The following is a 17,555-nucleotide window of genomic DNA, read 5'->3' on the forward strand; positions in this document are numbered from 1 at the left end:
TGAATCCTAAGGTTAAGATTTAAGGAATAGTTTAGTTATTAAGGAAAGTTAAAGGGAAATTATATTTTAAGCGTTTAGATAATTTTTTATTATTCAAGTTTCAATTTTTTTAGTTAGATTAGAGTTGAAGTGTTGAAAGAGGGAAAAATAAAGTTTTGGTGGAATTATGGTATTCAAGACTAATTTAAAGTATATGAAGTTTATATACTCTAAATTTATGACTATTGAATTTTTTTAGAGATTTTTTATTTGATTTATGAGCATGATTATAATTAAATTCCAACATGCATTTTGAATTGTGTGGGTTTTGTATTTTATGCACTTGAAGCATCCAAGTTTAGCCAAGACGAAGTGAACAAAAGAGGAAACGAAAAAGAAATTCATAAGGCTACATTTTGGATTAGTACATAGTGTTAAGGTGAGTGCATTCTTACTTATATTATTATATAAGCATCCAAGTTTAGCCAAGACGAAGTGAACAAAAGAGGAAACGAAAAAGAAATTCATAAGGCTACATTTTGGATTAGTACATAGTGTTAAGGTGAGTGCATTCTTACTTATATTATTATATATGAAATAAGGAAGGCTTGTAATAAGTCAACCTTGAATATTTTATAAAGAACAACTTTGATTTATTTTATGATATTATTTTGTTAAATTGGAATTGAATGTTTTCGGGTTTGAACTATCCATTACACTTTTATATGATAATTTCATTGTTTCTATGTATGTATATCTTTGATAAATGAATTATATGTGATTTTAATAGAAATGTTCATTGTAAGTACATTGAGAGTTCTTGGTATAGTTGACATGTCATAGAGTATTAGCAGCTGCATTAGGTACGTAGTACATATGTGTTGAAGGTACTACAGTACTTTCAAGATACATTATATAGTACATATGTGTTGATATTGTTATAGTATTCCTGACCTTTAGTACACTGATACATATGTGTTGATGGTATCTTTGTACATGTGATTCGACACTAAAGGTGCAATATTTGTGACTCGCATACATTGCGTTCTCATTTATTTACTTTGTGCTATGATTTAAAAAGAATTTGGAAAGTACATGTTTGACTGATGAATTTGAAAGTAAATCTTTCATTAATTATAAATGATTTGATATGAAATGCTTTATATCTGAATTGATGATTTTTAGGTGATACTTGATATGAATGACTTTGATATATGTCACATTTATATTTTTATATGATATCTTCGTTCTATCGATATATGACATGTTTTGTATTATTATTATTATGTATTATCTTGTATTTTTATATTAATGTCTCACTAAGTGTATATTTATGCATATAATTACTTAATAGAATTAACCAAAATCTCGACAGGATCAAGTGCAGATTCGAAAAGAATTGAGAAGAACTAGAACTAAAGTTTAGATTCAATCACAATGATACGAAGAGAATTCAATAAACTATGAAACAAAGTATTTAATATTATGACTTTAGTCAAAGCAAAGTTATTGCAAACTAAATAAACTAACAGAAAGTTGCTGTCAACTAATGCTTCCTAAATAATAATAAGAGATATGCACAATATTAAGGAATTGAATCATGTTGGGGATTCCATACGCATAATTAAAATATACAATATCACTAAAACTTAATCGTGGATTGAATTACCATCTATAAAGTTCAAAGAATTGAAATAGAGGCATGCGATGAAATTAAGGCAAAGTGGAGATAAATTTATCGCAAAGTGAAGGGGGTTAGCGCATAGCTTTGTTCAAAGTTTTAATCTCCTAAATTATTAATCATAAAATCAATTGATTCTCAATGATTCAGCATGATCTGACAATAATACAATTTGTTAGTACTAAATCATAATAATTATGAAAATAAATCAAGATCAAATCATGTCAAACCATCAAGAACTAAAAATAATAGATTTGCAGAAACGTACATTGATTAATTAATATGTTGAAATCTTTAAGTCTTTCTTTAGTTGTGATCTTTCAAGAAGATAGAGTTCATTTAAATTATTATATTTAATCATTTGAAGTTTTATTATTTTTTCAGTTAAACTTTTATATTTAATCATTTGAATTCTTATCATTTTTTTTGTCAAATTAAGTCCTTAAACTATTATATTTAATCATTTGAAGCCTTATCATTTTTTTCAGTTAGAAAATATTTTTCAACTAATAAGATGTTGACACGTCATATAAAAATTAGGTATTTGTTTTGACTAAAAAATAATTTAGAGGATTAAAGTAAAAACGTCATAGTTTAGGGACTTATTTTGACCAAAAAATAGTTTAGGTACTTAAAGTGGTTACATATAATAGTTTAAGGACTTAATTTGATTAAAAATAGTTTAGACACTTAAAATAAAAAGTGACATAGTTTGAGTAATTTTTTTAGTTTTAGCCTTTATTTAATGATTAATTCATGTTTTTTTATGTTTGTAATAGGAATAATTGAATTTGTTTATTTTTATTTTTATAAATTTTAATTGTGTTTTTATTTATTAATAAAATTAATTGCTATTATAATTAAAAAAATGGATGAAAATTGTCCTAATCGTGAAGACAATCCGATACGTGTATTAATAGGGTTGTAAATGAGACGAGACAGATCGCGAGCTACTCAAGATCGACTCGGTCAAGGCTCGATAAATACTCGGATCGAATGGACTCGAATCAAGCTCGATCTCGACTCGAATTCTTAACGAGCTGAAACGAGCTACTTGATACTCGACTCGAAAAGCTCGTGAGCAGCTCAAAAATATAATATATTAAGATTTTATTTAAAAAAAAATTATTAATAATATTAACATTTATGTGTTGATTTTTTTTTTAAAAATACAGTAAGACTTTCATGTATTTAAGGTTCAGATTCGAGTTTAAGTTTGAGGCTTTAATCTAGTTAAGTTTAAGATTTTTTTTCATATCGAGCCTTTTCGAGCTGCTCACGAGCTTCAATTCAGGATTTTGAGTTCGATTCAAGCTTAAAAATTTTAAGCTCGCGAGTTTTCGAGTCGTGTCAAGCTGTATTTCAGAGTTTTTGAATCGAGTTGAGCTCAGCGATACTCGAACTCAACTCGGCTCGTTTACACCCCTACGTGTATATGCCTATTTGCCTCCTCTACATTAAGGCCAAATGGGCTTGAACTTAATAGACTCTACCCATGAAACTTGGCCTGAAACACATATATATTTTCCCTTCTAGCTAGAACCTGTGGCAGGGTTTTAGTATTGAGCTTTCATCTTCCAAATACAGCAGCCTCTGAAGGGTTTTGAGTAGATGGGGGCCAACGCAAGGAAAGCGTCCAGGAAAGCCTTAAAGAAGGCTTCTGCACACTTTCCAAACTCTGATTCCAAACCTGCATCTGCCGATTTCTTGGTATGTTGCTTTGCTAGAATTATATTTTTCATGTTTTTATTTTTATTTTATTTTATTTATTGTTTTTGTAACCCTAAACTGGTTTTGAATGCTCCATATATATGTGCATAATAAAGCCATTGGAAGGCGATCAATTGCTTGAGCTTCCAGAAACCAAACCCCAGCAAAATAAAGCTACAGTCTTATATATTGGTCGAATACCACATGGTTTTTACGAGAAAGAAATGGAAGGTAAGTGAATTGTGTATAAAAGGAGTGGATATTTGTTTTTTAAATTCTTGCTAACTGGGTATTTTCTTGCAGCTTATTTTAAGCAGTTCGGTGCCATTAAGAGATTGAGGATTGCTAGAAATAAAAAGGTTTTAAGCAATTCTGCCAGCTTCACTATTATGTGCATTCGTTTATATATCTTTCTTTATTTTTTCTTTTTTTTCTTTTTTGCTAGCATATTTGCGCTTACGGGCTGCATGGGGTGTTTTCTTTTATTTGTAGGTACTAGCATTCTAGTTTGATTTTGGAAAAATGCTTTAGAATGAGTGTCTTAGATGTTGTTTGGTGTTAAATTCCTACATATGTTTCTTCTTTTAATGACATTTGCATGTTACAGTTGTTGCTTCTTTGATTTTAAATTTTTACGATTGAAAATTATGGATTTCTTTGTAATTTGGTTGGGTGTGATATCTGCTGAATGTTTTCCACTCATTTTTTTTATATTTGTTCACTTACATTTTGACTAATATAATTACTAAGAAATCACTTTCTCCTGCAATTTTTCAATTTGTGCTCAACAGACAGGAAAATCAAAGCACTTTGGTTTCATTGAATTCGAGAATCCACAGGTTGGAGACAGTGTTTGTTATAATTATGCTTATCGTGATTCTGATTATTTTGACAATAATTCTTGTTGGCTGTAGGTGGCTGAAGTTGTAGCTGATTGTATGCATAATTATCTGTTGTTTGAGCATCTTTTGCAAGTCCATATTATCCCCCCCTGAGCATGTTCATCCAAAATTGTAAGCAATGAGTAATTTTTGAGTGACTTAGATTTCTCATTCATGCATGTTTTGTTTGGAAATTTCTTCTGCTTTTTCTTGAAACGATTTAGTTGTGCTTTATTTACTGCATATTATCCCCAACTATATAATGCAATAAGACCTTGTGTGCCACTGTACTAGCAAGATTTTGTATCTAGGAAATGGTTACGTTTAACCCTTTTTTATCTTCACTTGAGGTTGGAGTGATGGGACGATATTTTAATAATTTAAGAGGATAAGGAGTCCCAGTCCCAAAATTGTATTAAAAAAGTAGGATAAAAACCTTTTGGAAAAAAAATACTGTAATTTACTTGTCAACAGTTAAAATGTGTAACTTGTGTTGGATGTATCCCCCGCTGATTCTGAGCAATCTGAATGGTGAGTAGATGGATTCCTAATGTCGTGGATATGTTAGCCGAGTTAAGAGTTTCTAATGTCTGCTTGTATTTTTTTAATTTATATTTATATGTTTTGGCCCAAGTCCAAAAAATAAACTAGTGAGTTGGAAGGTAGCTTGTTTATGCCAACCATTATTACTCCCTTGCTGGCCAAGCATAGGATTTTCAGTAGTTAAAATACTTTGTGGAGGTGCACAGCCATTTTCCTTGCATTTCTCTGATAAGTTGGTGATTGATTAATCTGTATTCTTTTATATATAGATGGAGAGGTTTCAGTTTTAAATACAAGCCAGGGGATTATGTGCAGATCGAACGACAGCGGCATAATAAGGTAATCATCAGAATAGGAAAGTTTTCTGACATATTTTTATTTAAATGACTAGTTGATTTGTTGATTCCATTTTTTAAAATTTTCGTCTGTTTTGCTATGCAGGTAAGAACGTTGGAAGAGCATAAAAAGTTGGTGGAGAAGATCCTAAAACAAGTTGTGAGGCGTAGAAAGAGGATAGAGGCTGCTGGCATTGATTATGAATGCCCAGAAATTGTAAGAATCTGCCTCTGCAGTATTTTCCTTGCTTTAATCCTTATTACTGAAACTTGTTAATCTATAGGAACACATGGGGTAAAGGTGAATGAACATTTTGTATCTCAACACTTGCTTAGGGTTTTGCTTTGTGAACTAAGAGTTTAACCATAGCTTTCATTACATGTGGATCGGTTATCGACTTGAACAACTTGCTTAGGACCTTAACTTCTTACCATGGTGCATCACTTTTTATTCTTATTCCAAGAATCTGTGGTTTTGACATGGACTATGAAAATTGACAAGAAACATTACTCATGCTGATAAAGCTTCAGATGCTCCTCCTTTTGTCCCCTTTTGGAAGGATGATTTACTTGTGACAAAGGGAAATCTATTATTTAATGCAATCTTCCTTTCCATTAAGATGCTTTTAGTTGAAGGGGCATTTTAACGTGGTCCTTCCTGTTTTCAGCTGTGAGCCTGTGACTACAACTATGGGTGTAGTTTGACTGTAAATAGAGATATAGCTTCATAATCTGTCAATATATTTGCATCTGTGATCTCCTTCTCCAATCATGTTATTCTTTGATAACAAGATTTTCTGGAATTGTGTTTGCTTAGATGTGTGCTGGTTGACATTTTGCAGGTGGGTAGCGTTCAGCCTGCTCCTAAGAAGATCAAGTTTGATGAAGATTAAGCACTGGTAAGGTTGTTAGGCTTTATCCTGTTGTATCCATGGTATTTTATTTTAGTGAGTTGATCAAGTTTCTAATTGCTAAACTTCATGGAAACAGCCTCCACACCAATGCTGAACTATGAAGTTAATGTCTTCCACAACACCTCTCCTTAGAAGCTCAAATTTTCAGTTTAGTGTCGTACTTCGGCTGTCAACAACTGGTATACCCTATAGGCCCTGCAACAACTGTCAGGCTGTCATATGTAATTTTAATCATTTTTGTTATATATTTATGAGTTACGATTGTTAAAATTTTTTATGGCCGATTTATTGGAAATTAATAATTGAGATTAAAAATTTAAGTAAAGATATTTTATTTTATTTTTTCTGCATTTGTTTTCATTTTTTATTGTTAGTTTTAAACATTCATTTTTGCTGTAATGATATATATATATATATATATATATAAATAAGAGACCCTAACGAGCCAGCTGATACTTCTGCTTTGGGTAATGCTAAATAGAACACTCTTTTACCATCGAAGGGCAAAGATATCAAATACATATCTGATATACCCTGTAGTTTAGTTTAGGACACGTTTACAGTTGTAGTAATTGATGATTCCATCGACAAAATGTTTTCATTTCAATTTCGATTAATTTAATAAATTCTACGAGTGGTTAATGACATTACCCCCTAGAAATGGCAAAAATGTATTAAGATGAACTATTATACATCACTGGAAGTTGACACAGCCACCAGGTTCTTTCGGTTTGCCCGTAGATTGGTGCTGCAATCACGCATTGGCCATTTCAGGGCTGCTTCATGTAATTATGCTTTCTTACATGTATGGAATCCAGTTGAGCGACATGTAAATTAAAATTGCACTAATTCGATTCATCGAACTCAAATCATTAACAGTGCAACGATTTTTTTTTAAATAAATTCTAATAATTTAAGTGTGTAGTGTGCAAACGACATCTGAGAACATGGTGGGTCAAATGACACATTACAAGCAGTGCGACCTGTATATTCCATCCATCAACGTGCAATGCTTCGGTAGAACCGGATCCTGTCTTCCAAGTGAAAGTACAAAAACCCTTTCATCTCTGACGAATATTTGACTCCTTCCATTCAGAATCGTGGTTCTTCTTTTCTCACTCTAAGAAAACCCAATGCAAATGAGTGATCAGAACGACCTGCCTGATCTCCGGCTAGAACTCATTTTCTGGCAACACTACCTCAACCCTCTGAACCATACTTGGCTTATATATATAAACATGGCTCCATTAGCTGATCCATACAATGAATCATTCATTTCGATCAACAATGGGACGGCAATGCCAAGCGGTTTTCTTAGACCATAATCATCTACCGAGTGCCTCAGCTTCTGGTCCCTTGTGCAACTCTGTTTGTAGTTGAAATGGTGGAAACAGTGGATGTCCTAGCCTAGCCCCTGGGCAACATACTCTCACTCTGCTTTAGATCAGAATCAGACTTGATTCCATGTTCAAGGAAGCCAATCAAAAGGCACCATTGTGGGATGAAGTGTCTATATGTATATCATTGGTTTGATCATCTGTATTTATTATTTACTATAATACATTGCATTAAACTCACTTGAGTTTTCATCTATTTTTCTATTCTTTTACTTAGACTTCCATACCATTTCATTCGTGATACGGCTATATTCTGAAACTAGGGGTTAGTTTTTTTTCAAGGTTTATCATTTGGGTTAGTTTTAGGTTTAAGGTTTATTTTACGAAAATTTATTTTCGCTCATATGTTATAATTCTTCTACGAAAATTTATATATAACATTAAGATTTATTTTAAAACATATCTATGATGGAGAGTTAAGAGTAATTTCAATATTATGATATAATATATAATGACAATGTAATAAGTATGTTAATTTTGACACTTTAATTGTAATTAATAAATTTTTGTAAATAATTTCCCACCTTGTGAGGCTAAAAGTCAGGGTCAACTAAAACCACAACACAAGCTCTATACCCTTTTTATTAATTTAGGGTAAATTACTTATTTGATCATTCATCTATTATTTAATTTTTATTCTGATCATCCAACTATTTTTTTTTTCAAAATCATTCATAACATTATTTTTTGGTTCAAATTTCAGAACCTACTATTAAAAAATTAATAGTAATACTAATGTGCCATCATAAAGTAAGGCACATCAATATTGAAAAATAAAAAACTACATTAATATCATTATTAAATTTTTAATGGCAAGTAACTAAAGCATAATGTTATATGTGATTTTCAAAAACAATAGTTGAATGACCAAAACAGAAACAAATTTTTTTGCTGAGTGGCACTATGCAACGCAACACATTGAACTTGACGAATTCAGAAGATGACCAAACTCAGTGATTGGTTTACCCAAAATAAACAAATAGGGGTTGACCTTAACCCTTCACCATCACATTACAGCGGTGTATGCTGACCCTATTATCTTTTGTTTTTTTTAAGTGTGGATTATTGACAACCCACATCCACCAATGCAGCAATTTGCGTCATCTTTCATGAGCAATGTCGGCGTTTGGGGCGGTGGAGGGCGGCGGTGGCGGAACCATGTAATCTTCTTCTCTCTTTCTTCTTTTGGTGAACGATCATGGAGTGCCACTACCAATGCTGCTCTCCCTCCGTTATAGGACCTCTTCACAGGATTTACGTTACCCTATTTCAAAGCATAATATTTATATTTTAAAATTTTGTTAAAATTATATTTTTTGTTATATTATATATGACAAAATTTAATATATATTTATATTCAAACAAATAAATTAAAAATAAAAATAAAAAAGATTCTCTCTCCTACTAAAGAGATCATTTAGCATTTTGCCAGACATATTTTATTTATAAAAAAAAGTGATTATCTCTTAAAAGCGCTTTTTATTATGTTATTATTTTTTGTTTAAGAAAAATATTTATCATCATATTATCACCGTTTTTTAAATTATTTGGAGCATTGTGATCCGTAGGATCCATGTGACTAGAGGTGAAATTAATTTTGGTCAAATTAACTAAAAATAGTTGGTGACCCTAAGTATAGTTTATGTATCTATAAGATTATCACTATTTATAATATTATAAAGTGTAAACTATGTCTTTAATCACCTGATTATTACTTTAATTTCATTTTGGTCAATCAACTATTTTTTTTCCAAAAATCATTAGCAACATTACATTTTAAAAAGTATACTAACAGATCAAGAACAAAAAATACAGATTCAAACAAACTGTTCCATGAACAAAATCCCAGATCAGGCGATCCATTTAGCCCAAATAATCTTTCAAATCACAAGGGAAACACCGATGACGCCTCCAGGCATTACCATGCAACTTCAACATGTCCAGTACCCTTTTCTTGGTCGAACACAGTCCCTCCAAATGCAACAATGTCACCAGCTTCTTCACTGCTCCGTACATCAGCATTTCCTCCAAAAACCTTTCCGTCGGCTGAAAACTACCCGCCAAACACAAAATTTTCACCCCGAGTTTAGTTGCCGTACGCGAAACTTGCAGCAAAATTTTCGAAACAACGGCGATTCCTAAACCGTGATCCACTAACGCCGTCTTTCCCTCCGGACATTCACATAACAGCTTCATCAAGAGCAACATTTTCTCGCATTTGGACCGGTTGGAGTCCGGTAAAAGCTCGATGAGGACGCAAACGGCACCGGCTTCGATGGCCTTCGATCGGCTTTTCTTGGACGATGCTAGTATTTCGAATAGAAGCTCAAGTGCATATGTACTTGCCTTGCTGCATATCTCATCGCAGACCAGTTCTAATAATGACTTAAACAGGTCTATACCTCGATCTTCAACTAATTGGTTCCAATCGAAACCTGTTTTAGCTATCTTTCTAAATATGACTATGGCATGAAACCTGGCTTCGGAACTCCCACGTTGAAGCACGGCTGCTATCGATTTCATCGGTTCCGATTTCGCTAACACTTGAAACGCTTTGTCTTGTTTTGATAAAGGTAGTAGATGTAAGAGACCTAGAGCTTCCTCGCAGGATTGAAAACTATCGAGATCGCAGTTGTCGTCGGTGGTCTGATTAACAAGCATTCGAACAACAGCCTCGACACCACCGGAGTTAACGAACTCAGACCTCGTATCATCTCCCAGTTGGATTATCGCCCGAATTTTCTTCAAACAAGTTACTTTGAAAGGAGAAGAATCGAGGGCGTTGAAGAGGGAGACCATCTCACCGTGCTTGACAAAAGGCTGAGCCGGAGACGACGACAACGGAGCAGCTGCAAGTGTTTCCCGCCATGCAAGGATGAGACTCTTGAGCGTGTGATTTGGGGTCACATCGAAATTGTCGAGGGGTTGCATGGTGGCGGGACAGGTTTTCTTTTTGTAGACGTTGAACCATTTGTCAATGTGCTTCCGTTCGTAGGAAACTCCGGTGACGATGGTGACCGGCTCCTTCATGATTTCCCTTGATATGGGGCATCTGAAATCTGGGGGACAATCTATGTTCTCCATTGATTAAAAGCGAAGCAATAGATCAAGCAAAAGCCATAATATATATATATATATATATATATATATATATATATACACAAATATGGAGTATCGATGATGGTGTATCATAAAAGTAAATGGAGAAGATGTGCTGTAATCATGTTGTCCAAATCTTCTACTACAACTAAGGAAATAATCAAAGTCAAAGGTATTGAATACGCAAATTGCAAACTACATGGAAATTGGGAACCCAATAAGTCAGCTAATTGCTAATTCCCAGCTCCTTTTCGAGTTTGATTTTTTTGCAATCTGACGTAAAATAAAACTATTATTTTTTAAAATTTTGAATTCAATTACAATTTTCTTTGTTCACGCCTCGTTATGAATATATATGATACTGATTAAATGTTCACCTTCAGATCCAAAATTATCAACTTATATGATAAATTCTGGATTACATTATATAAACGTTATATAAATGTCCAACTTTAGATCCAAAATTATCACAATTTTCTATAAACTTTGTGATTGTATCACATTATATTCAAATTTATTAGATTTGATATTAATTATACGTTTTGTTTTTTTTTTATTAAATAACATATTTATTATAACTTTCTCTTTCAATTACACGTATCTATACTTGATCGTTAATATTCTACAAACATAATTTTCAAACTTTTTAAAAAATAATATTTCTTTTCACCTTTGAAGTCGTTCAATAAACCTGAAGTCACTTTGTATAAGAAAAATAATATAAAATTCAAGAAATTGCTCATATTTTACATCCTAGATCTTATGATAATATTATATTCAATTTGGGCTAAAGGGTCAGACATTTTATGTCATATTTTACATCCCAGAAACAATTTTTTTTCTCTAAAAAACGGTTTGTTTATTCGAGGAAAAATTCAACACTTTCAGCCTTTCAAAGCTAATTAACTAAGCAAACTGGATGATGAATGTGACTTGAGTTGGATAACCTACAGTTGACAAAGGGAACGAGAAGACTTACTCTTCAGTTTATTCCACTTTTCAAATTTACGTTAAAAAACTATATTACTTTTATCCTTTACAAATTTAAAGAATTTTACATTTTAGATCACTTAATTTTATATTAATTTCATGTATAAGGAATTTTTAAATTCATCAAATCATGCGTTCAAATTTGATTCTTAACTGATCAAATTCGTCATTGCATTACTTATGTTAATTTCAATAAATAATTTTAATATAAAACTTGTCTTTACAGACAATAATATTTGTTCTAAAGATTCTGAACTATTTGGCAATAAAAGTTTAAATATTTTACCTTTGCTAGTGTTTGAATCCGGAATCTCTAAGAATAATAATCATCTCTTTTTAACACCTGAGATCATTTAGTTCGTGCCATATGAAATTTATTTTTAAAACATAATGAAATTTAAGATATCATGATAAATCATAAACGTGTGAATTGATTTTTATCGATTTATTTAAAAATTTTGATATAAATAATTTAATTCATTAATGATATAATTTGATGAAATTAAAATATCATAACTTAGATAGAAGTTAAATAATACGTAGTGCAAATTAAATTATTTCTGTAAATATCGATTGCTCGAGGATATTGGTTCTTAATTCACTAATGGAAAATCAATAGTTCATGTTATTGGAAATCTATTCTTGAATATGGTCTGGGAAATAGAATCTGCATCGCATCAGTGGCACAAGTATACGAGGCCAGAGGGGGCATGGCCCCCAATAGTATGAAAATTTGTCATATGCCTTCTATTTTATTTTAATTAAACTTTTTTAAAATATTTTAAAAATATTCATTGCCCGTAATTTTTCTTAATATATTTTTTATTAATTTAAAGTGATTGCAAAATAATATCTATCGTGAGAATGTAACCCTGTTGTGCGTTGGTTTGCAATCATTTTTGTACAAAAAAAATATCTGCTCTGTTTAACATTCTTACCATTAACAGAACACTTGCAAACACAACTAATCGAACTCAAATCTTTAAAGAAAATAGTAATACATTTTACCATTGAAATCTCTCAATGAGTTCAAAGATCATTTATTTTTAATAAAGTAATTAATCCACTATCTTTTATATTAAAAATGATTAAACTATATCAAATTTTAACTTATCTGACATCGTTGCTAAAATTATAGACAACAACGTTATGATAACCCATGTAATGTTTTTATAATGAGCATTGAACTTTGCCTGTATTGTATTTCTTAACAAAGATAAGCCTATTAAATAAAGAAATTTTCTTCACAACTCGAGACGTGTCCGTCACAAAATTTCATCAGCAACACCACACGAAATTCGTTGTGCATCAAAGAAATCTGTATCTAAGACGTGTTTCACAGCAAGGGGAATAGGAATTTGCAAAGCATGGATTGACAGAAAAGTTCATGCAAGTTGTCCATATAGCAAATGATCAAAGTTCAACCGCGAAATTGACAGTTCAATCGATTCAAGTTCAACAAACAAAGATAACAGAAACAGTTCTAGCTCATACCAGACCATGATTTGACAATGCAGTCCATGCATCCAATCGCAAGGTTGAGAAAAACCTGAGGGACAATGCTAATTCTTCAGTCCCTTCAATGGAGATGGTAAGCCCTTATCGTCAGGTGACTAGTGTTTAATCGTTTTATGACCACTTGCCACCGTCCTAATTAATTATTCTACCATTATTGCGTCTCCTTTTTCCTATTTATTTCGGATTTGAGAATTCTCTTGCTATTACGTCTACCGATTTTTCAGCATTTGAGTACCAAGATATAGGGATGAACAAAAGAACAACAACAAAGATTTAGGGGTGGACGACCCTAAAGAAATTTCCCCTATTAATTATTGACACGCGTTTTAGGGTTGGTTCACAATCTTTTTTTACTTAACAATTTTCTTCAACCATTTAATGGATAATAATTTGGTAGTTTTTTTGGGGGGTAAACTCTACATATAATCCTTTATATTTTTGGTTTGTTTGATTGTAGTTACTAGTTCAAAAAAAAAAGAACAATTTTGTTGAGTTAATCGATCGACGGAATTAGCCAAGAGGGAGGTGAATTGGCAATTAAAAATTCGGTGGAAGCTTTTGCAGAAAATTGAAAAGATTTGCACAGCGATTTAGAGTGGTTCGACTTTCTCAATCAAAGTCTACGTCCACTACCTTAGCTCCCACTAAGGATTTTCCAACAAATTCACTAATTTGTTCTTTCTTTTGAGGCCAAAGAGATAACCTTACAACACCCTCAAGAATATACTCCAATTCTTGAGAACACTCTTTTCCCAAAGAGAAGATTACAAATTTGCAAACTTACAAGGAAAACCTCACAAGGTAAGATGTTTGCACAATTCTAGAACAAGAAAAGAACACTCAAAGATAATTACAAATGAGCACAAATGGTGTTCTTGAAAGCAAAATGAATATTGAAAGGAAAATTGGCTTGATTTGCATAAACTTGGTGTTTGATGCTTTCTCTCTTGTTTCTCTATGATTTCTTGTTGATCAAGGGCTTCAGAACTTGTTTAAATACACCTTGAATCACTTCTGAACATTGGGGATGATTAGTGAAGATCATATAGCCGTTTTAGTGTGAAAACAATTAATAAAACAGTTTGGAGCGTGGGGGGAATCGGTACCCCTTATGGGGAATCGGTTCCCTAAGTGTAAAATTCAAATATTTCGATCGTTTGAACAGGGGGAATCGGTACCCCCTATGGGGGAATCGGTTCCCTCCGAGCATTCTGGAAATCTTGGAGCCAAACCATTCAGGGGGGAATCAGTACCCCCTTAGGGGGGAATCGGTTCCCTCTGAGCAATCTGGAATTTTTGACTTTGAAATGGTTCGAAATACTTTGAAAGATTATTTTGAAATTGTTTTAAGATTAAAACTTAATTTTACACTTAAGTAAGGATTAAAAATGATTTTTGAAATATTTGGAGTAATGTTTTGATATTCGAATAATTATATCGAATATACTTAGAAGATCATTTTGGAAAATCTTAAAATTCATTTAACTTAATTTGTTATATCGAAATATCAAAAAGTTTTCAACAAATTTTAATTTTTAACGTTATCGATCTCTTCGGTTTTAATCATTCAGCAGTTAATTTCCTTACTAGTGTTTATTTTGTGCTATATTCGTGTTTAAATACTCCTTGATTGTTCATTATCATTTCTTATTTGGGCGTTTCTACTTATTTTCTATACATGACCTTGAATTCTAGAAATTACACTTAAAAGACGAAGTTCTGCACCTTTTTTATTTTTCCAGAAGCAAGGGCGACCTAGTGGGCATGAAACTGGGCATGAAACTGGGCATGAAAGCGCTGACGTGGAATCCAGTCAGCATCTTCTAGAAGGTCCAATTAGCATTCTTGTGGAAGAGGAAGACTCAGGCATGAAACTGGGCATGAAACTGGGCATGAAAGCGCTGACGTGGAATCCAGTCAGCATCTTCTAGAAGGTCCAATTAGCATTCTTGTGGAAGAGGAAGACTCAGCCACAAATTCAAACTTTAAATTTGGAATTATCTTTATTTTGGATTTTATTTGGATAATTTTAGGATTTATCTTGAGTTGTTTCAATTATAATTCTCTAGGGTTTTAAGAGACTATAAATACCTCTTGGGGTAAGCCATAGAGTACAACCCGATTATTTCCAAACATTTCTTAGTTTACTTGTTCTTTTCTTTTTCTTAGTTTTATAAAATTCTTCTTCTTTTTATTTCGCTCTTCTTTTATTTTCAAGTTATTTTCTTTTAAAAATGCTGAGTATTATTTCTATTATGTTCAACTAAGTTTTTCAAAGCCAAAGTCTGAAGTGATGACTCAATTCCTATCTTGAGAATTGAAAAGCACCTCATACCCTTAGGGTTAAATTTCTCAATTTTTTGGAAACTAAATTGACGGATCATCTTTCTCAAAATCAAAACACTTTCACTTCAAAAATAGAGTTTGACTTGGATTTTGTTATGGTCTATTGTTGGGATTATAGAATCAACTGATTTGAATTCACTAAAACACACTTAGTGATAGCACGCTAAGGGGAGATTGAGAATTGAGTCGACTTTAATAGGAAAAGCATAATTTGAGTCATGGTTTTTCTAAGCGTTTTTAAAATTGTTTCAAGTTAATAACGATAGTCACGATTAATCCGAACAAAGATTGAGTTTTCTAAAATAGTTTTGGGAAAATCAATCACCAAAGAGAAAAGTGAGCTACAAGAATTGAACATTGCGGACTCAAATCGGCATTTAACCGGAGTAAATTCCTATTCGAGAATTGATGGGAATTTGAGGCAAAGCAAAAGCTTGAGAATGTTTTTAGTCATATCGAGTTTTTAATTTAAATTTTTTTCCCTTCAATTCTTTACTTTCTTTACAAATCCTTCCATCAAACCTTCCCCCATTTTTATTTTTCTTTGCAATTCACGCCAAGCCAAGAATCAAGAATAGAATCATCAAACAACTTCCTTAGCCCTTCGGGATTGATTCTTACTCTCTCTACACTATCTTTTTCTATTTATTTTATTTGAGATTTAAGGATAAAATTATTTGACATTGAAATGATGCGTTGTCATTTCCACGTAAGTCTATGTTGCGGAATCTATTTGAATATTGATGTTTTAGAGTCTCAAATTTCTTTTTGAATAGTATGAAGTAATTAAAAGATAATATATGTTTATAATCTTTATTAATCATTAATAACACACCGAAAACATAATTATTCAAACTCAAAAATTTAAAAAAACACTCCTTTAACCATTAAAAACACTTAAATTAGTTTTCTACATTCTCTAGTAATATAAATTATTTTTTACTTCTATCGTAATAATATGATTTTTAATTTTAGAGGCGGTCTTTGTAAATTATTACTCTATTACGACTCTATTTTACAAAAAAAAAACTTCTTTTGTTAAAAAACCATATTTGAAGATGGGTTTAAGAGTTTCGGTTGAAGTTTTTCGATAACGATTGACTTCATGTTTATATAATATAGCCAGAGGCGGGCCCAAGATAAAAACTCAGGGGTTGCACAAAAATTCAGGCGTATCCCAATTCCCACAAAACTAAAAATAAGTGCTTGATTTATAGGCTTAAGGTTTGTTTTTTGGGTTTGATCTCTTTTTTTAATTTTAAATATGATATTAATTTTTTCCTATAATAAAGAGCACAGTTACACACAATATTAGAGGTGACACTTGTATTAATTAAAAAATAGAAAAAATTAACACTAAGTAGACAATTTTAAAGGGTTGTCTGGGATACCCAAGGCAACTATAAGGTCTGCCACTGAATCTAGCAATATATATATATATATATATATATATATATATATATATATAATATTGTCATTTTTATTATTTTATATTTATAGAAAAACTCCAGTTTAATATATTAAATTAATAAATTTAAAAACATTATATACTAATATTTTGGTTTGGACCGGGCTGTTGTTTTTGGAGGACAAGCGAAAGTTGTCAATGAGGAGGATAGGCCGAAAATAGATCGACGGATTGGATTGGTGAAACAATTTTATGTAATCTGCGTGACGGTCCTTGTAATGTTATGTTCTCATCCATCTTATGGTAGTCATGGAAGAGGCGGAATGAAGCGGTTTTCCAAGGCCTCCACGTTGGTTCAGCTAGCTTGAGTTTCTCATAGGCAAAGCTATATTGCAACCCCGAACCGCCCACTCCTTTAATGGCGCGTTCGGTTATTTAATGGCAACCCCTTATTCGAGTCGGTCTTGTGGTGCAAAGTCTCAATTGTTCGGCATTGCATCAACAAGATATTTTTGCATGTTTCGTTGTTGTCCCATGTTAGAAAGCTTAGATGATTGATTTTCATTTGATCGAACGTGAAGCTAATACGATATTAGATTCCATGATTAAAAATATTGCTCTTCTAGATGAATTTTTTAACTATTGACAACGTACACATATTCTACAGATACAATAATGCACATGTAGTCACTGAAACCACTCAATAGATTCATAATTTTATTAAAAGTTTAAGTTTATAAATTGAAATATACAT

General features: G+C 32.0%; 1 protein-coding gene and 1 pseudogene across 1 annotated transcript; one reads left to right on the plus strand and one right to left on the minus strand.

Annotated features, from left to right (window-relative positions):
* The first annotated feature begins 3,256 nt into the window (after positions 1-3,256).
* Positions 3,257-6,086, plus strand: LOC120123484 (annotated as a pseudogene).
* A 2,405-nt stretch (positions 6,087-8,491) lies between these two features.
* LOC120123541 (E3 ubiquitin-protein ligase PUB23-like) lies at positions 8,492-10,524 on the minus strand. Its single transcript, XM_039142400.1, has 4 exons — positions 9,535-10,524; positions 9,363-9,493; positions 9,254-9,266; positions 8,492-8,704 (listed from the first exon to the last, which is right to left on the minus strand). The coding sequence occupies exons 1-4, from the start codon at positions 10,522-10,524 to the stop codon at positions 8,492-8,494; spliced, it is 1,347 nt and encodes a 448-aa protein (XP_038998331.1).
* Positions 10,525-17,555: the final 7,031 nt, after the last annotated feature.

The sequence above is a fragment of the Hibiscus syriacus genome, unplaced genomic scaffold, assembly GCF_006381635.1.
Source record: "Hibiscus syriacus cultivar Baekdansim isolate YM2019G1 unplaced genomic scaffold, ASM638163v2 tig00110393_pilon, whole genome shotgun sequence".
Classification (NCBI taxonomy): domain Eukaryota; kingdom Viridiplantae; phylum Streptophyta; class Magnoliopsida; order Malvales; family Malvaceae; genus Hibiscus; species Hibiscus syriacus.

Excerpts from the sequence above, each read along its gene's own strand:
- LOC120123541 (XM_039142400.1), bottom strand. The coding sequence starts at position 10,524 with ATGGAGAACATAGATTGTCCCCCAGATTTCAGATGCCCCATATCAAGG. Across the intron at positions 9,494-9,534 it reads TGCTGCAAGTTTCGCGTACG|TTTTCAGCCGACGGAAAGGT; the intron begins GCAACTAAACTC and ends TTTGGCGGGTAG.